General features: G+C 48.2%; 1 protein-coding gene across 4 annotated transcripts in view; it reads left to right on the top strand.

Annotated features, from left to right (window-relative positions):
- MAN1C1 (mannosidase alpha class 1C member 1) overlaps positions 1–19,209 on the top strand; it is a 67,321-nt gene extending 48,112 nt beyond the window's left edge. For 2 of the 4 annotated variants that reach the window (XM_051638296.1, XM_051638297.1), the window contains exons 6-13: positions 1,517–1,611; positions 6,350–6,473; positions 8,698–8,791; positions 12,258–12,373; positions 12,527–12,746; positions 14,945–15,117; positions 15,920–16,035; positions 16,692–18,961. In XM_051638296.1, coding sequence (XP_051494256.1) covers positions 1,517–1,611; positions 6,350–6,473; positions 8,698–8,791; positions 12,258–12,373; positions 12,527–12,746; positions 14,945–15,117; positions 15,920–16,035; positions 16,692–16,809 — 1,056 coding nt within the window. In that variant the 3' untranslated portion in view covers positions 16,810–18,961. Of the gene's footprint in view, positions 1–1,516; positions 1,612–6,349; positions 6,474–8,697; positions 8,792–12,257; positions 12,374–12,526; positions 12,747–14,944; positions 15,118–15,919; positions 16,036–16,691; positions 18,962–19,185 lie in introns of those variants that run through there. The other 2 variants (XM_051638299.1, XM_051638298.1) reach the window with 2 other exon arrangements.
- Positions 19,210–23,046: the final 3,837 nt, after the last annotated feature.

Here is a 23,046-nt window from a genome sequence, read left to right as displayed (position 1 = left end):
CCAGCCCAGCAGAGGCCAGGGCTTAATGCCATGATCTGTTTTATGATGTGGCTGGACTGGAATTTTACAATTGGCTGTAGAGAGATGAAGAGAATATTCCTTTGCCCTAGAAGTCTTAGGCAAGCAGGAACTCTGATTCAAGGGGGAAGGAACTGGAAGAGTGGCTCTTAGAGGAGAGCTAAGCTCTGATGCCACGTGCTGACCATGGCTGGGTGCTGTCCACAGTAACAGGACAGGGTGGCTCATCCCTGCCTAGTGGCACCATTGATCCATGAAGTCACAGGAGCAGCTCTGTTACTTCAGTTGCATTTTAAATGACTTCCAGGAACAACTTCTCTCTGTGTTTTCCCTCCAGGGAAACTCAAAGATTCAGTGCCCCGACTCAGGGACTGTCTTAGTCACAACTTCAAGGGGCTTCAGATCAACAGAGCAAAAAAGAAACCACATTAAACCGTGAAACTCCAGCAGTGACCTCTTGAGGAGCACTCAGCAGTGATGCTCAGCAGCCAGGGCAGTGTCTGTCATACACCCAGTCAGTGTCACCAGGCTGAAAGGCAAAAATCAAGTCCTTGTCTCTTGCTTTCCCTTCTGAACCAAATTCCTAACTCCTTGTGAGTGCATCAGAGGTCTGCAAACCCACAGGAGAGAGCTCAGGTTTCCTTGGGGCTGCGTTTTTAGAGCAGTAAATTCCTGCTTTCTGAGAAGTACCATGACAGCTTGGGCTGGTGGAAGGAGGCTGGAGGTAAAAGGCTTGTGCTTTATCTCCTAAGTCACTTACAGGCTTCCCTTGATCAGGACTAATCTCTGGAGCAGAGATTAGTGCTTGTATCAGGTTGTCCCAAAATAATTGTGTATGGTGGCTTTGTGCTGCAAGCCCCATAAGCTATAATTTGATCTGAAAGCCTGAAACTGAGGCATTAAAAATGGAAAAGGAGCAGCTTAGCCATGAAACCATGAATCCTTCCTGGAAGAGTTGCAAGTAAAAGATTGTTGGAAATGGTGTTTTTTACAACAAGAGATGACACAAGCTAGGCAAACCCACGTTGTAAATCTAAAATTGCTTCACCCTGGAAAGATTTCTTTTGGCTTTAATTCAGCCATTTCATCTCCCTGTGTCCTGTGCCACCCTGGGAAAAGGGAAGAATTTGTCCCCAAGAAGAACTCCTTGGATCAGTTCAGATGACAGACATTTGCTGCTGAGGTATTTGGGGTGTTCTGCAGCTCTGGCTGCTCACATCCAGGCTGAGGGTTTGGCAGAGGACTTGGGACTGGAATAGTGTCCATTTTTAGAGGACATTAGGGTAGATACCAAAGTTGAGCATGGCTTTTCCATCAACTCTCTCATCCAGTGGAACTAGGGCAGCAGCTTATCTGAAACCAGAGATCCCTTCAGGGCAGCAGGTTGAGTTTTTTTTATAATGGTGTGTTTGAAAAAGTGGATTTGAAAGAATCCAGTGTGACTAGTATCCACAGGCCCTCCATCAAGTATTTATATCCTCTTTTCTTCTTTTAACAGGTGTTCAAGAGTAAAGCCCTGGAACTTGGAGAGAAACTTTTGCCAGCTTTTAACACCCCCACTGGTATCCCCCGTGGCGTCATAAATCTGGGCAGGCAAGACACCCATCCTTCCAAGCATGTCATTTTATTATTACTGAATGTTTGTAAAAGACCAGGATTCAAGCAGGAACAGCAGCAGTTCCTCCTCAGTGCCCCCCCTCTAGTGCAGATTCTTCGAGGTCATTTGTTTTGCCAACTCAAAAACCAAGAGGTGCCTTGGCAGAGATTGCAGGTGACTCAAGTTAAACCCAGCTGTGTTTTATTAACTTGGGGCTGTCCACAGTTTCTTCCTCTACCTCTTGGCAGGGCTCCCTGCTTGCAATAGCATTTTCCTCACTCTCATTTTCTTTGAAAGGTTATTTGTAGTCTGCACGTAGCAGGCAGTGCTCTGTGTTTTTGCAGTGTGCCCAACTAGATGCATGTGAATTTATCCAAGGCTCCATGTTTGGAAAAATAGGGAAAGGAACTGGGATGGTACTGGCTGACAGTTTTGCTGCTAGAAAGGGGGGTGCATACAGGTCCTCTAGTTTTCGTGTCAGGTAGGTGGTTTTCTCCTGCTGGAGGGGAGCTTGGAGGCAGCTGGGTTTAAATACCTTGCTGAAAGTCTCTCAGCAAACAGAGGCAAACCTGGAGGCTGGACTCCCTACAAATTCCCCAGAGTAAAAGCTGCATGCTGACTGAAACAGAGGCAGCAGGAGATGTGGGTTAACAAAAGCCTTTCATCCTCACCTCTTGCAGAACTCAGAGCAGCAGCCATGAAAATCATTATTCATCTCTTAGCCCAAATCCCCTGTTTGGCTCCTGTCTCTGTGGAGTGCAAAACTCTCAAGTGTTTGGCTCACACTGATCCCTTGCTCAAATATCACTGTCAGCCTCCAGTTGTCTTATCTGCACGTGATCCCAGAGAAAATTTGAGCCACCACAACTTTAAGTGTTTCTTTTTACAGAAGAGACCTTCTGCTTCCTCTGTGGCTGATAAAGACTCAGCATAGACTAACCTTTCACAGAAATGCCAAACCTTCCCCTGCCCTTTGTCAAGACAATTGAAACAGTCTGTGTCTGCCTAGACATTCCCAAAATGTTTTGTTGATGACCTTGACTGAGAGCAAAGAAAATCAAAATAGCACTGAGCCCACAATCCAGAACCCATATTACTGGCTTGAGCTCTGGCTTCAGGACCATCAAGCTGCTGTGAAGGCTCCACTGATTTAGGAGCAAGGATGAAGGGAGCTACATCTGTAGTCTCCTGTGAGAGCATGATGAACAGCCAGAGGGGAAGGGAGTTATTCAGAGTGAGATAGTGTGTGGAAGTGAGAGCAGAGGAGTGAGGTGATGCTGTTAGAGCCCACTGACCCAAATGTCAGGGCCAAACCAAAGCCCATAGAGTTTTGCAAGAAGGAATGTTCTCACCACTTCTGCTTTTGTAAGGCTGTGCTAATTCCAGACACCTCAACATCTCAAAAGGAGGAGAGTCTTGCAGCATGTGTAGGCTGGTGGTGGTGGGAGTTTGGGGAGTGGGTTAAGAATGACATTGAGAAATTTGAAACAAACAAAACCTGGAATTAAGTCAGTTCTGCTTAGAAGTTTCTGAGGACCCAAGTACAAAGACACCCACCCCCAGCTCTTCCCATAGTCAGCTGGATTTCTCCCTTCCTATCACCTCACACCACCTTTTCCTCTTTTGTCCCCTCTCCATTCATTTGCTTCTCTGTGGCCTTCTGTTTTTGCACACACACTGTATCATATCTCACACAGGCTTGTTTTCCCTCCTTCTGGTCCAACTGCCACGTTGTCTGCCAGGTCCTAGAGGACATTGTCTTCTCAGGCTGCTGCTCTGTGCTCTCTGCCTGTGTGTTGCACTGCAGTTCCTCTCCTGATGCTTCCTGATCAGGGTCCCTGGCCGCTGCTCTCCTTCACATCTCCCCTAAACCCTCCACACCTCCAGATTTTTCATCATCCTCCTCTCCTGATCTCTCTCTTGACACTGTTGTGCTGCTTTGGATGATTCAGCCATTTTCATCCCGTGCTTGCACTGGGCAGTGTGTAAGGAAGCCCCACTTATCTGGGGGATAAAGAGGGCCTGGCCCATTTCCTTTTATCTTGAAGACCAAGGTCCTTTAACCAGTAGTTTCCTCTGAGATCTTATAAAACAGGGAAGCTGTGAAGACCCAGTTTGTCCAGTCTCTAATGCTGAAAAACATGTTTTCCTGCAGGGGGTCATTTCAGGCTGCTCTTTGACCCAGGGACACATTGCAGACATCCTCTTGTTTCCTCCAGACCACCTCTTCTTGAGTGTTCCTGTGATTTGTAACCCAGGGCTTGTGTTCCCAGCAGCAGGGGCCTGGCAGGCAGGGGCTGGCTGTGTGTTGGGGAGGGTCGTGTCAGCCTCTGTGACCCCACACAGCTGCTGTCACAACAAACACGGCCCCACTTGGCTGCTTCCAGCCACTCCTCGTTTGAACTAGCTCAGAAGGCAGTTTCTGTTTGGGAAATGGTGTTGGTTACAACATCCCTCCAGTGCAGTAAATAAAGAAAAAGTAATAGGCTCTTTATAGGCAGGAGAACACGGTGGGGTTGCTCAGCTCACCCACCCCAGGGCTGGCAGCTGCCAGGTGCAGCAGCTACATCCAGGGCTATATTCATGCCCACATCAACCTGCTCAGACTGGAGGACCTTCCTGCCTGCCCAGGGAGCTCTGTGCCATAAACTCGGGGTGTTCCTGGGGTGCCCGTTGGAGCTGCACGCAGCGTTTGCAACTGAGAAGCTGATCCAGCCCCTGCTGGGCTGTTTGGCAGTGACTGAGCAGCTGGAACCAGCGTCAACCTGTTGCTTTGGCTGATGGCTCCGATTGTCTGGAGGTGAAACAAACAGCTCTGGACCTGAGATGCTTTTCCCTGTATCAGCTGGAGAGGAAACTTCTTCCAACCCAGAAGGATCATTAGTTTGAGCCTCATGTAAACAACAAACCCTTTCCTTCCAAGCTTCCAGGCGCCATCTACTGTTACCCCCCATCCCTGGAAACCTGGTGCCTCGTCGGCATCTGCCGCAGAGTTTGCAGAGAGACCTGGAGATCAAAGCCCCGGCACCTCAGGAAGCCAAACTGCCCTGGAGCAGCACTTGCTGCTTTGGGAACAATGTGCTCATGAGGCCAAGAGGGCCAGTGGAATCCTGAGGTGTCTAAAGAAGAGTGTGGCCAGTAGGTTTGGGGGGTCCTGCCCCTCTATTCTGCCCTGGTGAGGCCACAGCTGGAGAACTGGGACCAGTTCTGGGCTCCCCAGTTCAAGAGAGGCAGGGAACTGCTGGAGAGAGTCCAGGGGTGGGGAACAATGATGACTGGGGGATTGGAGCGTCTCCCTGATGAGGAAAGGCTGAGAGAGCTGGGAATGTTCAGCCTGGAGGAGAGAAGGCTGAGGGGAGACCTTATCAGTGCCTGTCAGTATCTAAAGGGTGCAGGGAGGATGGAGCCAGACTCTGCTCAGCAGTGCCCAGGGACAGGATGAGGGGCAATGGACACAAGCTGGAATATGGGAAGTGCCATTGGAATATGAGGAGACTCCTTTACTCTGAGGGTGATGGAGCCCTGGGCTAGGCTGCCCAGGGAGCTCTGGAGTCCCCTTCTCTGGAGATATTCAAGACCCCCCGTGGATGCAGCCCTGGGTGATGTGCTCTGGGCAATCCTGCTTAGCAGGGAGGTTGGACCAGATGATCTCTAGAAGTCCCTGCCAACTCTGAGAATTCCATGATTCCATGAGAAAGGCTTAAGAATCCAGGACATGTTCATGTCCATGGGTTTCAGAGAGACATGGAGCTGTAATCTTCAGCAGAACAATACAGAAAGAAGTGTTCCCATGTAAAAACAAATTCAAAGATAAGGCTGTTATAGCTTGGAAGAGCCTCTGCCCTCCCATGTCCTGTGGTTTGTTTCCTTTCAGACTGAGGGAGAAGTGATGCCCTCCTCATCCCCAGAATCGACTCCTTGCTTTGCTTCTGTGCCAGTTCCTCTCTTTGCATGGGTTTGGCAGGGTGAGGGAAAACAAACAGAAACTGAGAAGGGATCCCAGGATGTCAAACATAGGGGTGGAGGCACCTTGTGTAACTGGCTTCTTCACACAGTGTTTGCCACCTTCTGCAGTTCTATCCTGGCCCTCCTGTTCTTGCAGGGCACACGAGTTCAGCACCAGTGGGTGTTTCCAAAGTCAGATTTGTCCTGGGCAGATGTCAAGATTCCCCGTTTTGCTTTGCATTCCAGTCAGGTTTGCCCAATGGCATCTTTCCCCTAGTGTTGCTGTATCCCCTTGCAAACAAGCATCCCCTGGGAATGTCTGTGTCATGTCACATCAGGAGTGTGAGATCTTGTTAAAACAAGGTGCTCAGGGACAATCTGGATTCTCCAGAAAGGAACAGTTTTGTTGGACTTGTGGGACATTCGAGATGGGAGAATTCTGCCCAGACATGTTTTATCCCAAAGAATCTTGTGTAGGGCAGGTTGTCAGTGTTCTTCCAAAGTTTGCTTTAAGCTGATCTGTTTGGAAGGGATTCCTTTCCCACAAAAAGAAAGCAGTTTCCCATGATGTGCAGTCTGTGTTTGCCCTGTCCTGAGCAATCCTCTGTAAAACTGCTCCATCCCACTACAGCTGTTCCATGGGAGAGTCCTAAAAATCCATGTGTGTCCTTTTATGGCCCCTGTTGAGCCCTGGTGTGCACAGGCAGGATCTGCACTGGGATGGTGGGGGGACCTCAGGCTTTGGCTGTGTTTTCTTGGCAGTAAAAGCTCCCATTTCTCTCCTTGCAGCGGCATGAGTTGGAGCTGGGGTTGGGCATCTGCTGGAAGCAGCATCTTGGCAGAATTTGGGACCTTGCACTTGGAATTCCTGCACCTCTCGGAGCTCTCTGGCAACCCAGTGTTTGCAGAAAAGGCAAGTACTTCCCAGCTTGGTCTTGGGTGAGTTGGTTTCTTCATCCTGATGGGTCCCTTCCAGCTCAGCATATTCTATGATTCTGTGATCCCCCCAGGGTCAGAGCTGGAGCAGAGTGACACTGGGCTCTGCCTGCAGCAGGCAGTGAAGTGTTCCTTCTCCCCAGTTCCAGTACCAGAAACCTTCCAGAGTGGGAAGTTTGTGCCTTGAGGCTGCAGAGGTCCCCAGGCCTCAGGGCATCCTGTGCACCAGCTCACTGGAAAGGTCACAGCCAGAGCCTGGTAAAGATCCCCCCACACCAGGAGGCCTTGGAAGGCAGCTCCCCCAGTGCTTCCTTTGACCATTTACATTTGCTGTCACCCCTTCACCCCCCTCTCCATCTCTGCAGCCACTGGGGTTGTTTTTCCCAGTGTTTCAGTCATGTAAAGTTATAGCAGAACCTCAGACAAAGGCACAGCCAAAGTTAAACCATCTGTTGCATTCAGGCTGCAAAGGTAATTGTTAATTCTGATTTCCTAATAGTAGTGCCTTGTACCTGCAGACTTTTTTTACTCCAAACAAGCATTAAATGTTCTGCTCCAGCCAGCAAGATTTCTGCTGAGGTTTCTTGTGTAGGAAAGGCCTGACAGTTGACATATTGGATTCCTTTTGTGTAACTTGTAACTGAAAATCTATTAATATTATCCATTACCTTGAGCATTCTTTTTTTTTTTTTTTTCCCCACAAGTGCTCTTGTAGTGCATGTGAGAGCAACTTAATAAACATGCTGTTGGATACCAGCAAGTCATTAACTTTCACTGCATGTCCCTGAGGAACCAGCTTTGAGGGAGACAAATTGTGTGTTCAGTCTGGAGAAGAGAAGGCTCCAGGGAGACCTTAGAGCACCTTCCAGTGCCTGAAGGGGCTCCAGGAAAGCTGGGGAGGGACTTGGGACAAGGGCAGGGAGGGAGAGGACAAGGGGGGATGGATTAAAACTGGAAGAGGGGAGACTGAGTTTGGACAGGAGGAGGAAATTCCTGAGTGTGAGGGTGGTGAGAGCCTGGCCCAGGTTGCCCAGGGAAGCTGTGGCTGCCCCATCCCTGGCAGTGTTGAAGGGCAGGTTGGATGGGGCTTGGAGCAGCCTGGGCTGGTGGGAGGTGTCCCTGCCCGTGCAGGGGGTTGGAACATGATGATTCTATGATTCTCTGCCCCCAGCCTAACATGTTTTCCTCTTTGCCTGCCAAGCCCACATAGGGAAAGGGCAGAACCTTTCTAGGGGCCTCCCCTGGGTGACCATGCCTGCTGTGTGCCAGCAGATGCATCCCAGCCATCCCAACACCCTCTGAGGGACAAAATGTGGGATGATATGGGCTCAAACAGCTCATCCTGTGGGAAATTACTTCAGAGGAACAAATCAACTCATTAACTTGCAGCTTGGGACTGGTGTGACTTTAGCAAGAATAAAGTCCATCTGTGTCTTTTCTTCACTATGTCATTAATGTGCCACACTACTAAACTTCAGTCAACATTATGCAGCCTGACAACTCACTTGGAAGCACAGAGTTAAGTCTGCAGCCAGCTTTTGGCCTACAAATGGTCTAATTTTATAAAAGGTTTAGAGTGTATTAACTGCTCCGTAGGTTATAATAGAATATTTATGCTGCATACAATTTAACTTTGTCCCTTATGGGAAAGGCCTTTTGGATTTAATGGGGGTGAAACCAAGGGAGGTTTTAAAGAATAAGTGTGGCTGTTCTGGTGTATTAGAGGAGCTGTCTGTTGTTGGAATTAAAGGTCCCAATTCATCATGTTAAGTGACCACATAGTGAATTTAAGTACTGTGTGAGTCACTCATCCCTGCCACTCCTTTCCCTTTGGATCATGGAAAAAAATCACCCTCCCCATCTGATGCATTTCCACCCAGCTCCCAGATCCTCAGGATTGCTTCACTCTTAACAAACTGCTTCCACTGCTTGCTGAGCTGGGGTTTTGCAGGGGTTTTAGAATAATTTCTAAAATCCCAGAGAGCTGGATAAAGGTTGTGCTGAGGGGTCCAGCAGAAAAGTTTCTCCAGAAGAGCTGGAGAGCTGTGTCAGTGGGTTCTGCTGGCATAATGATTCCCAGCATTCCAGGCTGCTGTGCTGGCTCAGCCAGGGATCAGCACTGCTGAATTCAAGTTCTCAGTGACAGTGCAAAACCTCTTCAGCAGAGAAGTGACACAGTTCTTGCCTCTCATCTCTCCCAGGTGATGAACATCCGCAAAGTCCTGAACAGAGTTGAGAAGCCCCAGGGCCTTTATCCCAACTTTCTCAGCCCAGTGACAGGGAACTGGGTGCAGCGTAAGTATCACTCTGCTTTCAGTCCTGCCTGGAGCATTTTACTCTTTCCATTATTCTTCAGGAAGCAATAGCAACTGTCAGAGCAGCAAGCCAAGGAAATGTCTTGTCAGGCAGCCTGTTATACATGTGATTAGATAATGCAACCCGATTTGTAAGGTGCAATATAGTAATTGTACACTTATTCCATCAGCCTTGTTTCCAGCTGAGTGTCTCACCTCCAGAGAGAATTAGGGCCTCTGTGGCACGGGGAAGGATAATGGTACATGGTTCATCACACAGATATTAGAAATCAGCACATCTCTTTAAGACCTCATCCTGCAGTCGTCACGTAGCCCACTGGGAGCTGCACGTGAAGGCTGTGGCAGAAGGACCACGAGATCTGCCCCTCCAGGTGTGCTGCAGCAAGGGAGGAACCACCTGGAGGGGCAGGGGCCCTACAGAGACTCAGACCCCCCCAGGACTAGGGATGCATTCTCTGTGTGCACTCATCTACCTGCCGTGGTGGTACCCCTGAACAGTGCAGCTTGTGCAAGGGGGGTGAGACAAGGATGTGTTCTTTTCTCTTGTTGGGAACTGGCACTGAGGACATGGGTATCAAAGAGGTCTGAAGTGAAAGAGGAGCAAATAACCAGGAAAGAGCTTGGGAAGATCAAGGAAATATTAGAAGCAGTGAACTCAGGGAAAGATTATTTACTTTCCTGCTTTACACACACAGCCCCTTTCTTGTCCAGAGTAGAGACTGTACCCTTCTTCTTGTGCCACCAAAGGGCAGAAGCTTGCCTTGTGGTAAGAACAGGAGAGGCTGCTTCTGCTGCTGGGCCCCAGGTCTCTGACCTCAACTTTCTGCTTGTTTTGGCAGGCGAGGGTTGATGGAATTTGTGTCTCTCTGTCAAAGGAAAGAAAAGTCTCCTTTTGCAGAAGCTGTTTTTAACCCATCAGTGGATTATGTTTATATAGTTCAAGCAGTTTTCTTTGAGTCACTGCACTACCTGGTGTCCCCTTGGCTTGTTGCACTCTTTGCTTTGCTGAATTGCTCCAAACCTTTCTAACTACTGTATTATCAGCTCTGATTGTAACTGACAGTCATTTGCATGGTTGCCATCAGCTGAGACAGTGAGAGAGCAGTGTGAGCAACCCCTGACTACATCAGCACCTCTGGTTGACAGGGTTTGGCTTGAAAGGTGTCCCAACAAAGCATCTCAGATGGCTGCAGTTGTCCCATTAAACCAGAGCTGTCCTTTGGTGCCATGAGGGAAAAAAACAGGCTTCTGTGTTTGTCCCACTAATTGATCTTCCAAGTTTTCCAGTCTCTTTGTCAGCAGTTCAGCTTCCCCTCCACGTTTGGCTCTGCAGAGTTCTTGCAATGTGTTCCAGTTGAAGAGCTCATCTCCCATCCCCTGCTGCTCCCCTGAGGTGCCATTTTCTTTATGCTGTTCCCAACTGGCAGCCACCCTGCACCTTTTCCCAGCCATAAGCATTAATTCTGCCTGTTCATTGGTGCTGAGAGGAGACGTGCCTGTCTGTTGCCATGACTGATAGTTACAGAATCTTTGGGAAGCTGAAGAGCTGTGCTCTTAATTCAGATGGTTAAAATACCCAGCTTGATACTCAGTATTCATCTCTTCTGCCACTAATTTACTTCTATTTATGTCTGCAAATTTTTCTTCCTTGTACTGACCTGCTCCCACTTCTGACATGGAGAGGGGCCTGTTGCTGGTTCTTGGAGCTCATGAAAAGTAGCCTGTGATTACTTGTTCTGGGACATGCTGACTTATGCAAAAGGATTAGAGATAATGTCTCGCCTGGACTTTGCCATCATGAGGGCAACTCATGGCATGGGCTGTTTGTGGCACTTGCTCCTAGTATGACCTTCTGGTCTCCATCCGTATTCCAGGGAGGGAAAAAGGCTCATCAGCCTCTTCTGCATCTCCAGTATTGCTGGTGAGAACTAGATTAGGACCAAAGCAGGGAGGCAGCTGCCTCAGAGATGTTCCAGCCTCTCATTCTCACTCTTGTCATTAAAGCTGTTTGTGGGAAGCTGTTTTTCTTGGAATTTCTGTGATTTTCTTAAAAGTTGTATCTTTGACCTGGCTGGATGAGCAGATCTTCTAACTGAAGAGGCAGAGCTGGACCTCTCCTGAGTGCAGTTGTTACCTTTAGCAAATGAAAGCACAGTCCCCTGCTGAAATAAGAGATTTGTTTATGCAAAGTGCCTGGGAGGCAAATGCTGGCAAAGCTGATGCCATATGGAAAGCAATTATGTACCAGAGCTCCTGCTTTGGTGATTTTATGAATGACACACTTAGGATCACAGAGCTTCTCTTTAAAAGACAGGCTGTGCAGCCAGTGTTTGCAAACAGTCTGTTCTCTTCTTTGTTTTCCTTCTGAATTCATGTGTCTACTCTCATTGGTCTGCTATGGATTAATCCCTGGATCATTGGACACACTGTGTCAGGGATATTTGCTCTTCAGGTCATGGCTGCTGATCTCTTCTCTTGGAGGCATTTAGCATTTAGGATAAGCCTCAGGACTTTATGTGTGGACAGTGAAAGGGAAAATAAAACATCTGCATCTCCTGAAGTTTTGAATGGGGACCTGCGTAGACTTAGAAGTGGACACTGTTAATTAGCAGGGATGGTTCAGTCCATGGTGGGTCATTTGTCTGGCTCTTCTAAAAGGGAAATACTTGGCTGCTTGAAAAACTGAAGGCAGCTTTTCCCCCTGTGGTACAGTTTAAAGATATCAATCCACCCAGCAGTTCCCCCCAGGCAGAAACCTGCAGCTGTCTTGCCCATTTCCCAGTGCAGTTCTTTAGCATCCTGCTCTCCAGTAAGGTCACAGCATTGTGTACTCTGAGCAGATAGCCTTGAAAATCCTATTTCTGCAGTAGAAAATATTCACTGCACATCCTTGTACCTGACTTTATCATTTTAATATGCCCACAGCCCCAGCATTCCCCAGGGCCCAGAGTCCCACCACGAGGCAGGAATACAAATGGCACAGTGGAGAGGTCCCCTCAGCAGCCCCTTGCTGGCAGCTCTGTGGGATCCAACGTTTCTCCCTTGGCCTGAGGCAGGAGGCAGCACCCAGTGACTTCATAAAGGTGGAGCTCTATAATACCTGCCCTTGCCTCTGGTTTATGAGGCTGGGATTTATGATGATTGCTTCCTAAACAGGAACCATCTTCAAGTTGCAGTATAAATAACTGTTGCAAAATAAGGACCTCTGAATAGTTTTGGGAAGGGAGACTAATGCTTTGCAAAATGACAGAACATTTTTCTTCTGATTGCACTTTCCACCTTTCTTCCCTTTTTGAAAGAGAAATGCTGCAAGCTCTCCCCAGGAAACTGGGAGGAGGAAGGCAAGAACAAGGACATTAAATAGGACCTGGTTGTTTGGTCTTTGTAAAGCAGCTGCTCCTTGTAGATCATGAACCTGAAATTCTTTTCTGGCTTTCCCACTACAGACCATGTCTCCATTGGGGGGCTTGGGGACAGCTTTTATGAGTATCTCATCAAATCTTGGCTGATGTCAGACAAGAAAGACTCTGAAGCTAAAAGGATGTATGATGATGCACTGGAGGTAAGGAGCAGGTTGCTGCTCTGTGTATTTTGTGTGGGACAGAGTTCATCAGAATGTTTCAGGGGGAAATGCCTTAGATCTTTGGGTTTCTTTAGGATTCACTCCTCTCCCTGTCCACTGAGTATCCTGAAATCCTGATTTTCATCTCCTTAGGCAATAGAAAAGCATTTGGTCAAGAAGTCTGCTGGAGGATTGACCTACATTGCTGAATGGAGGGGTGGTGTCTTGGACCACAAAATGGGCCACTTGGCTTGCTTCTCTGGGGGCATGATAGCACTTGGAGCTGAGCATGCTGGAGCAGAGAGGAGGCAGCACTACATGGACCTGGCTGCAGAAATAACCAACACCTGTCATGAGTCTTACGAACGCTCAGGTAAACCTGTGGGCTGCCTAGAAAATGTGAGCAAGGGGCAGCTTGGCAGCCTTAGGAGACTCAGCTGTGCTGGGGCAGAGATTTGCAGTAGGTTGGTTATTGCTTCAGCAGCATCTGCATCCCTCTGTGTGGGTTTTTTCACTTGTCTTTACTGGGATATCTAGAAGAGCAAGCAGTGTTTTACACAGCAGAGGGACAGGCAGATGGGAGCTCCTGTGACAGAGCTGGGAAATGAATCCAGAGCTGGATCTAAGTCCTGGATGGCAGAGCCATCCTTGTCCTGACAAGGCTGGAGCTTGAGTCTGTCCTTTCACATCCCTTTGCAGACAAGAAGGGGAAATTAACAGAGATTAAGTGCAATGTGTCCCACTATATGGAGCGGAGCAGCTGACAAACCTGACAGGAGAGTGTTGGAGACCTGCAGCTGCTGGTAGGAACCAAAACAGTGAAGCTGCTCAGCCTCTCCTGGCTGGCTGAGAGAGGCTGGCTCAGTCACTCCATTGCAGAAGTCCAGTAAAATTTGTTTCACCACACAGTGAGCTTATCAGTGCTTTGGAAGAGCAGTGACTGGTGATGAATGAGGAGCTGGCTCAGTTCTCTGCCTGTAGGGCTTTCAGCAAGATGAGCTTTCCTTGGACACCACTCCTTTCTTTGTAGGCATCTCTGTAGCTCTCCCGAGGCCGCAGGCAGTGCAGTCTGCTTTCCAGGACCTTGTCAAGCACAGGTCTGTCTGCACTAACTGTTCCCAAGGATTGCTTCACACCTTCACACCAGCAAGCCCATGTTGGCAGCCAGCAGCCAGCATGTTTGCCCAATAAACTTCAAGCTAACCTGAAATGATGTTTGCAAATAACTCTTTCCCCCCCACCCCAGCACTTAGAGAATTAAACAAGCCACCCGAACTAATAACCCTCTGGTTGAGAGTGCCTGGAGCCAATTTTCATCTCCAGCAATATCCATCAGCCCAGACAGGGCAGAGCAAACCTGCCCACACTGCCTGCAGTCCTGTCATTTCACTGAGCAGAGCTGTCTGTGCATGTCACCCTGGCTCTCAGCAAACAGTCCAACTGGCAGACACTGTTAGATCCTCACACAGACAGGGAAGGTGTCTAAAATATTTAAAGAAATAAAGTGAATCCCTGAAACACATGGATGCAGCAAGAGGAACCTCATGGCATGATCACAAGCAACTTCTATGCTCAGTTTCCCTGTTTCTCAAATAGGGAGAGGGGTTGGTGTTGGAAGTAGGGAGCTGAGTGCTAGTTAATGCTTGCAAGGGATTGGGAGTCTCATTGAAGGGACCAAGGTACTCTTAATGTAAAAGCAGTAGCTTTACATTTTTAGCAGTAAAATTGATTAAACCTCCCCCATCATCCTGGTGTCTTCTTTTCAAAGAGGCTGCTGGTGGGGGAGAAGGAAAGACAGAAGTGATTCCAGGTCCCAAGCACCACTTCTCACAGCCTCCCTGTCGCAGAGAAGGCAAAGTGGCTCAGTCTGGTGGGCTGATAATTGTGAAACACCCCGCTGCCTGGGAGCAGTGTGTCAGTATCTCTGAAGGCAGGGTCAGCTGCATGGCTAGATATTCCTTGGAATGTGTTTTCTCATTGAGAAATGGGATCTGCCTCTCTGGTCTTTCTCATCTGGGTTCTGAGTTTGTGTTCAATGATGAGCTCTGCTCTCAGGGGCAGGTCAATTCCCCAAAACCAAACCAGCCCAGCAAAAGTGCTAGGACATGGGGGGAGATTTGTACCTGCCCTTTCCACGCTCAGATCTTGTCCAAGTCTGTGTTTTGGCAGCTGTAGCCATCCTCAGAAACACTTTATCCTCACCTAGGGAGTAGCTGCAGGTTGTGCCACTCCTGGAGCGGCAGGGGGAACACCTCATGCACTGATGGAGTTGCCCCTTTCTTGACATCAGCTGAGAGGCAGTCCTGATCCACCAGCATGGACTGGTTAGATGGGGCTTGGAGCAACCTGGGCTGGTGGGAGGTGTCCCTGCCCATGCAGGGGTTGGGACTGGATGATCTTTAAGGTCCCTTCCCACCCAAACCAGTCTGTGATCTGCTTATCTGACCTCACACAGTGAGGTCAAATGACTTAGATGTTGGCAGACTGAGCAGCCCCAAGGCACCTGGAGAGTCTGTTTAGTTGCTTCCTCCTCAAACTGCTTGATCATTGCCTGTGTCTGGTTTTGCCTAGATACCAAACTGGGCCCTGAAGCCTTTCGCTTTGATGCTGGAACCGAAGCCATGGCAACCAGGCTCAGCGAGCGCTACTACATCCTACGACCAGAGGTGGTGGAAAGCTACATGTACATGTGGAGGCTGACACACCACCCCAAGTACAGGCAGTGGGGCTGGGAGGTTGTGGAGGTATGGTTGGAAAATTTGCTGTGATCACTCTTACAGGCTTTTGGATTCTGACAGAAATCTTCTGTCTATTGAAAGAGCAGACATGGTTGAAATGGTGTTAGACACCAGGACAGATTAGCAGCAGGGCAGAAAGGCACCAGTGGCTCCATTGAGTGTGGTGTCTCTGTTGATCATTGTGAATGTTTTGCTCTCCGTTTTGGCCTGTGCTCCAATCAGTCAATCAAAACAGTGGAGGCTGATGGAGGGGAGTGCTGCAGACAGCAAAAGCTGCTCCTCTTGGAGCAGCCCCTCTGCAAAAAGGACTCAGCCTTCTATTTGAAATCTGTGGACTGCTCAGAACCACTGGTTCATGGCTGGCCAGGGAAAAGCAGCTTTTCCCTTTCATCTTGTCTTCTTCCCACAAAGACCTCCTGGGCAGAAGGTTCCTCACCTCTCTCTGGCTTATGCAACAGGCCCTTGGCTGCTGCCCCACATCCTGGCAGGAGCTGAGTTTCCCTGGCAGAACTGGCATCTGTCTGCTGCCCTGGAAGAGGCTCAGCAAGCAGCTGGAGTTGCCACTTGAGGTCTGGTTTTGCATTGTGTGCAGCATCAGGGTCAATCAATCAACTGACTTAGGCTGTTTGTGTTTCTAACCAGAATTAGCTTTATTCTCAGAGTAATCACCATGTTCTTCAGTGAGAGACACAGGGCACTATAAACCTGGAATTTGATTTGTAAAGCTGACTTGTAATGCAACTGATGATGATGAATGAGTTAGTCCAATGCTGTTGGGTTTTACTGAGGTTTACTTTTCCTTTCTCAGGCCCTGGAAAAATACTGTAGAGTAGAAGCTGGGTTTTCTGGCATCCGAGATGTTTACACCTCAACCCCAACCCATGACAACATGCAACAGAGTTTTTTCCTCGCAGAGACTCTGAAGTAAGTCCAGTAGCACAAAGGCCTTTCAGAGTAGCATCATTGCTGGAGCATCAGCACTCCTGGCTGCTCGATAAGTCTCCAAAAAGGGAGAGGTCTTATCCTCTGGGGGGGGAACCGGGCAAGGCTATGGGGTAGTTTCCTCCTGTAGAACCACTGCTCTCATTGGCACTCTCCAGTTTTCTGCTCATGTGGTGAATTTAAAGGACTCTTTCTGTGAGCTAGAGCTGCTCTGAGAGGGAGGCTCTGCATGCTGAGCTCCCTGGAATTTAGCCCTGATGGTTTAAGAGACACCATCTCCTCTGTCAGGTTGATGTCCTGCACACAGAGGAGGCACAACCATGGCCTGCATTTGCTTGCCCCCTTGGTGCAGATCTGCCTTTGCTGGTAGCGGGAACTAATGTTTGAGGGGTGGCTGAGCACAGGTGCCCACCCCATTTTGCCACTTTGCACCAGGGGTGAGAGTTGCCAGCAGGAGAGTCAGGCAGGCAGCCAAGTAACATGTCACCACCAACCGTGGCAGCTGAGGCCAGTGGCAGCCTATGTCACACTCCTGCTGGCCAGCCTTGCTTGTGCATGCTTGGAGTCCCACTCGAGTTTCCTTTAATCTCCCTTCGTGTCCCATCTTCTTCCCACCCACCCTTGCCTGGTGGCTCCAGGTACCTCTATCTTCTGTTCTGTGAAGATGACGTGCTGTCCCTGGACGACTGGGTGTTCAACACTGAGGCTCACCCCCTGCCCATCAACCACACGAACTTTAAAGCAAGTGTGCAGTAGTGAGGCTGTTGCCCAGCACCCTGCTCCTGCAGCCTCGGTGGGTTACTGCATTTCCTTTCCATTAAAGGAATTTGTCTTGTTCCTAAAATGATATTTTGGGGCACTAGTCCAATTCCGGACAGTATTATATTGGAGAGATGAAACCATGACATAAGCACCTTCTTTTCCTCTGTGAGGAGCTTTATTAGCCTGATAATGAGATGTTTATTCTGGGCCATATTGTACACAGTTCATAGACATTCCTTTATACAGAGAATTTATATGAAATCCACTGACTTTGCTTTATAGTGGCCAAAGGACTGGAAGTTTGCCATAAAATAGACTTCACACACACACACACACACACACACACCCCTTTGTATTTCTGTTTCGTTTTTGCCTTTTAAATGCTCTTGGATTTATCACCTTTCTAATTAACAGTTTTCAATAGACTGTGCTTTCTAGGTGGTAGGATTTCTAGGCTCCTTAGGAAGGACAGGCTAGGAGAACAAGGAAGGAGAGTTGTCCTTTGTGTGGGAGAGCAGCTGGAGTGCATGGAGGTCTGGCTGGGGATGGACAAGGAGCTGACTGAGAGGATTAAAGAGAGGACAGCCAAAAGTGACAGTATCGTGGGTGTCTGCTACAGGCCACCTGAGCAGGAAGAACAAGTAGACCAGGCTCTACAGACAGATACAGGCAGCCTGAGGTTTGAATTTGCAGGCCCTGGTCTTCATGGGGCTCCTTGGGGATGTGAACATCAGAGGCAGCTTTGACTGCAGTGATTATGAGATGGATGGTGGAGTTCAGCATCCTGAGGGGAGGAAGGAGGGTGAAAAGCAAGCTCATAACCCTGGACTTGAGGTCAGCAGACTCAAACCAGGACAGACTCTTAAAAGATCTGCTTAGAAAAGCCCCATGGGATAAGACCCTGAATGAAAGAGGGGTTTGAGAAAGCAAATTAATATTCAAGAATCATGTCCTCCAAGCTCAAGAGAGTTCCATTCCAATGTGCAGGAAGTCAGGCAAAAAGCCAGGAGGCCTGTGTGGATGAACAGAGAACAGGAATGATCTGGATGGTGGGGCACAGTTTGCTGCTGACACAAAACCAGGAGGGGTGGCTGATACACCAGAGGGTCATGCTGACATCCAGAGGGACCTCAACAGGCTGGAGAAATGGACTGAAAAGAACCTAGTGAAGTTCAACAAGCAAAGTCCTGCACCTGGGAGGGGACAACCCCATGCACCAGTGTGTGCTGGGGCACCTAGCTGGGCAGCAGCTCAGTAGAAAAGGATCTAGGGGTCCTGTGGACACCAAATTGACCACAAGCCATCAATGTGCCTTTGCTGCAGAGAAGGCTGGTGGTATCCTGGGCTGCTTTAGACAGGGTGAGGGAGGATCCTTCCCCTCTGCTCAGCACTGGGGAGGCCACCCCTGTTGTGCTGTGTCCAGTTCCAGGCTCATCAGTACAAGAGAGACATGGACATAATGGAGAGAGTCCAACAAAGGGCTGTGAAGATCATGAAGGAACTGGAACATCTCTCCTCTGAGGAAAGGCTGGGGCTGCTTGGCCTAGAGAAGAGGAGGCTCAGGGGGATCTTACCCATGTATATAAATACCTGAAGGGAGGGTGCAAAGAGGACAGAGCCAGACTTTTCTCAGTGGTGCCCAGTGATGGTACCAGAGATACAACCTCAACCACAGGAGGGTCCCTCTGAACATGAGGAAACACTTCTTTACTCTGAGGGTGACCAAGCTGTGGCACAGGTTGCCCAGGGATGCTGTGGAGCTTCCATCCTTGGAGATACGGAAGAGCCACCTGGACATGGTCCTGGACAAGTGGCTCTGGGTGGCCCTGCTTGAGCAGGGTTGGAGGTTGGACCTCCAGAGGTCCCTGCCAGCCTCAACCATTCTGTGATTCTGTGATTGTGGTGTCAAAATTGTAGCTAAATCAAGACCTGTCTGCAAAATTCTTGATCCTAATGTATTTTTGTATACTTTTTCTCTGCTCTTAAAACAGATTTGCCACACGTCACATCGCGTTTCACTTCCCTCCATCGTTTTTGTGTTTTTCTACTTTTATTTGGAACTAAATGTTATGAGTCACTTGTAATAATTTCACTGCTGCAATAGTCAAATCTGTGAAACAGAATAAAAGTCTTGTAAAATAAAAAAGCATGTTTGGGTTGATCCTTTTTAAAGCCATCTGTCAAGGACCTGTTACATCACGCGTGCAATAAATAGGTGACAATACTGGTTGATTTGAAGAGTATTTCACAATAGGTGTTGATTTCCAGAGTCTGGACAGCAGTTCCCATCTGCACCAGCTCCCTGCAATGGTTTATTCACCATCTGATAGGGGTTAGCAGGAGTTCTCCTAAATGTCTTTATTTTTCTAGCAAAAAATAATCTCCAGCCAAGTTTGCTCTTCGGTATATACATCGTTGCTGGAATGAAGTAACAGAAGAAAAGGGTCAAAAATTGAAGCCACGTCCTTCCCTGCATCCAGCCACTGAACTGGCAGCTTGGGATGATGCTGCAGAGCTGTTCACACACCATTCCTGGTCTCACCCTGGCACTCGTGAGTACCTGCTCAGCAGTTCTTGCAAGAAGGGCTGGATCTGGGATCCTCATCCTTCCTCCCAGCAGCTTTCCCTCTGGTCACTGCAAAGCTGTGGCCCTTGGGGATGGGGTGTTTTGTTCCTTCTTGTGACATTCTCCTGATAATTGGTTCAGTGAGCAGCCTGGGGAAGAGAGAGTTGCTTTGAGCAAGTTGTGAAAAGAGAAGATGTGTTTCTAAATTCATGCCTCTGTTATTCCTCAAGAGAAATGAAGGTGTCAGCTGAGGACTTAGCATCATCCTGAGGATGAAGATACTGACTGGTAAGCCTGGCCTAGGGGAATGGTTATGGGTAAATAAACATCTTGGGAGTGAGTTGTATTATCCCAAGAGCTTTGGATACCAGGAAGCTGGCTTAGCTTGGAGGTGTTTTTATCATGGATTAAGGGAATTCCATAAATAAAAATGTGCTTTTGGTTTAACACAAAACACTCTGCTTGGCAAAATTTAAAGCCCCTGGATAAATAGCACAGTTCTAGTTTCCTTTCAAAAGAGATCCCTGGTATTGCAGTAAAACTCGCCTCTTGTTTCCTCTTCCACACAAGTGAGCAAGATGATCTTAGTAAAGGCAGATGCCCTTCCAGAGAGGAGCTGCTGCTTTTCTGCACTTCCTTGGCTGCAGCACAACCAGGGAGCTGGTTCAGTTGCCCCACATGCCTGCCAGGGTGAAGCTTAGTGGTAAGTTTACTTGCCAAGACACTGATGTGGAGCTCTGCACCAGGCATGGTCACAGCTTTTTGTTGCCAGCAACCATGCTTGAAAGTTTCCATCCCTGTAGACCACACTTCTGCAAATACTTCTCTGTGCTCACAGGTACCCACATGGAATCTCTGAGGCCAGTGGGTTAATCACAGGCACCAAGTTAAGCAGGTGTGTGTTTAGCAGGAGTACAGATTTGTTCCAAGGATCAGCTGTTATTCCAAGGCCTGGCCCTGATCCATGACTGGGATTCTTCTGTCCTACAGCAATGCAGGGAACAGGTGGTGGTGGAACTTCTGTTTGTCCAGGTGGGAACCCCTTTGCTTTCAGACTTTTGAGTAGATAAATAAATTGGGTGTTATATTTGAACCAGAGGTTTGGTTTTAAATGTCCAATGGAAAGGATCTGGGAAGGTGTATGTCTTGAGTTGCCTTCCTGCCTTTTAGTGTCAAGCATGTGGGACACCAGTGGGAATTCTGTTGTTGGTTTATGGTGTTTTTTTTCTGTATTTGAGCTACCTTAGCAGGAGGTGTGAGCAGCCTAGGTTATTTCCCATTTCCCCTGTTACTCTTCAGTTCAGGAGCCACAATTACCATGTTAATTTTCACCATCAGAACGTGTGGTCATCAGAAGGAATATCCTGTAAGTGAAGTTAGGATAAAAGAAAGTTGCATTAGTTGTAGAGATGAAAACTAATACCTATCACTTGTAGAATGGCTGACTGAAGCCAGAGAAGACAAAACTCTCCAGAAAACAAAACACATCTTTTTTGTAACCCACACTTCATTTTTTACAACATCATTCAGCTCCCTTGGAAGGCTTTCAGCAGAATTAGTTATTGAATTCAAAAGCCTGGCAGTGACAGTATTTTTCCACAGACATTTTGATCTGATCTGTTTATCTAATTGTTTCAGAATCGAGCTCTGGCTCCCAGTGTGAGCAGCTTCAAGGTTGCAGCAGTTACTTCTGATCATATTTGGGTCTTTGGCTTCATTCCCTGTGGAGCCTCAACCAGATACTGTGCTGTGATTAGGAATCCTCTCAATAAACCACCCCTGCCTTGTAAAGGCTTTTGTTCAGTGAGTGTCAGAACTGGAAGAGACCCACCAGGTTGGATTGCTTCCTACTGAAGAGGAAGGGCCAGGAGGGAGTTGGGAAGCCCGTAGGGATTCAGGAGGCATTGGCTCCTGCTCTTCAACTACATGGTCCACTTAGAAATGTCACAGTCAAATGTCATTTCACTCCGGAGCCTTCGCTGGCCGTTCCTTTTCCAGAATGAACTGTGTTTTCCATGGCTGTGAAGCTTTGTCACAGCCCATCCCCAGAGCAGGATGCAAACACCTCCAGTCTTCTTGTCCCCTTTGAAAAGCCCCATGTGAAACCAGGCTTGGATCCTCCATGATCTGTTTTCCAAAGGATTCATGGTTTTGGTCAGGACTTGCTGCCTCAGGGAGGGTTTCAGTTTCCAGGTGCTTTCTCCATTTGTGCACAGAGCTCAGATTTTAGTGCTGCTTTCCGTTCCACTGTGATCCCTTTGGCTTTGAAACAGGCCAGGGTTTCAGGCTGTGGGAATGGGGCCATCAATTTAAACCAGGACAGGGTTTCTCTGCTCTCAACGTGCTGCCCTGGAACTTGGAGTTACTGCCTGTTCTCTGACGTGTGGAAAACTCATCCCTTTCCTGCAGGAAAGGTTGCTCTGAGCTTTTCATCCCTGCTACTGATTTTTCACTATTTTTCTCATTTTCAGCTGGACTCTCTCCCTGCTGGCAAAGGGGAATCTGGGATAGTTTTTCCTGCCAGGTGAGTTTCTTGGTGGAAATCTGCCTTGTTATCAGGAGGATTTCCTTTGATACGAGTGTGCCTGGGTGGGCCACACAGCAGATGTCTGGGTATTTAAAATTCTTCCTGAGCACTGCAATCTGTAATCTCAAGAACCAGCCGTGTAGAACCAGGAGTTGTTGGTTTTGTTCTCCTTTGAGGAGGATTAGTTATCAGCAGATGCCCTGAATTATTTCACCTTTTGTCTTTCATTCTTTTTCCTATCAAATAATTCATCCGTTTGTCATCGTTATATGGTTGCTGGTGACACTGGAAACGGTTTAGGTGTAAAATGAGCCCTTCTGCTTCTCCTCTAAATGGTATAAATTTGGCTCTGCCAGCCACCCTGTCAAGTCTCCTTCTCCATCTAGGTGTCTGTAGGTTTTGTCATCTCTTATCACCTCTTGCTCTTGCTCATTTCCCAAACACCCAAGTACATTTATCCTGTTTCAAAGCCATCTTGTCGTGTTACATTTTGTAGCTCTAAAGGTACTTGGTAGGTTATTTGAGGTAAGCAGCAGCTCTCCACATCTCACTGCCCAGCCTAATGAGTCCGGGAAGTTTTAAAGCACATCTGCTCAAAGTGTTGGGAGTGCTTAACTCATTCACAACTGTCTCTGCACCTAGACATAATTTCCATGCTTCGTTAATTAAGTTCCTCCCATCTCCTCCCCATGGCCCAAGCACCGGATGGGGAGGTGGAGAACAAAGAGTTTGATTAACATTTTCTTCTCTGGTGGAGCTGGCAGAAGGAACCTTCTCCTTCCTCCCTTGGCCATGCAGATGTAAGGACACTGATCTGAGTTCCAAACAACCCCATTGCTTATTCTGTTGCTGATCCATTGTGTTGCCCAAGCTGGCACCGTGACTGCAAGAGAAACATCAAGGGCTGTTGGTCTGCAAGAAAGTTCACGGTGTGATTTTGGGGTTTTTTTGGTCTTTTCCCAGGAATTGCTGCAAACCACCCACTCCTGGCCTGCTCTGCCCAGGATTACCAGCCTCTTCCTCCTCCCTTGATGCAGCTACTGCTGCTCTCTTAGCGGCTTGGTCATGCTCTCCTCATCTCCAACCAAAATGCTCTTTAAACCTGAAACAAAAATGATTAGGCAGGCTTAGGAAGCAG

This window comes from Apus apus, chromosome 21 (assembly GCF_020740795.1).
Source record: "Apus apus isolate bApuApu2 chromosome 21, bApuApu2.pri.cur, whole genome shotgun sequence".
Classification (NCBI taxonomy): domain Eukaryota; kingdom Metazoa; phylum Chordata; class Aves; order Apodiformes; family Apodidae; genus Apus; species Apus apus.
Note: the sequence above shows the minus strand (reverse complement) of the source record. Positions and strands in the feature narration are given on the sequence as shown.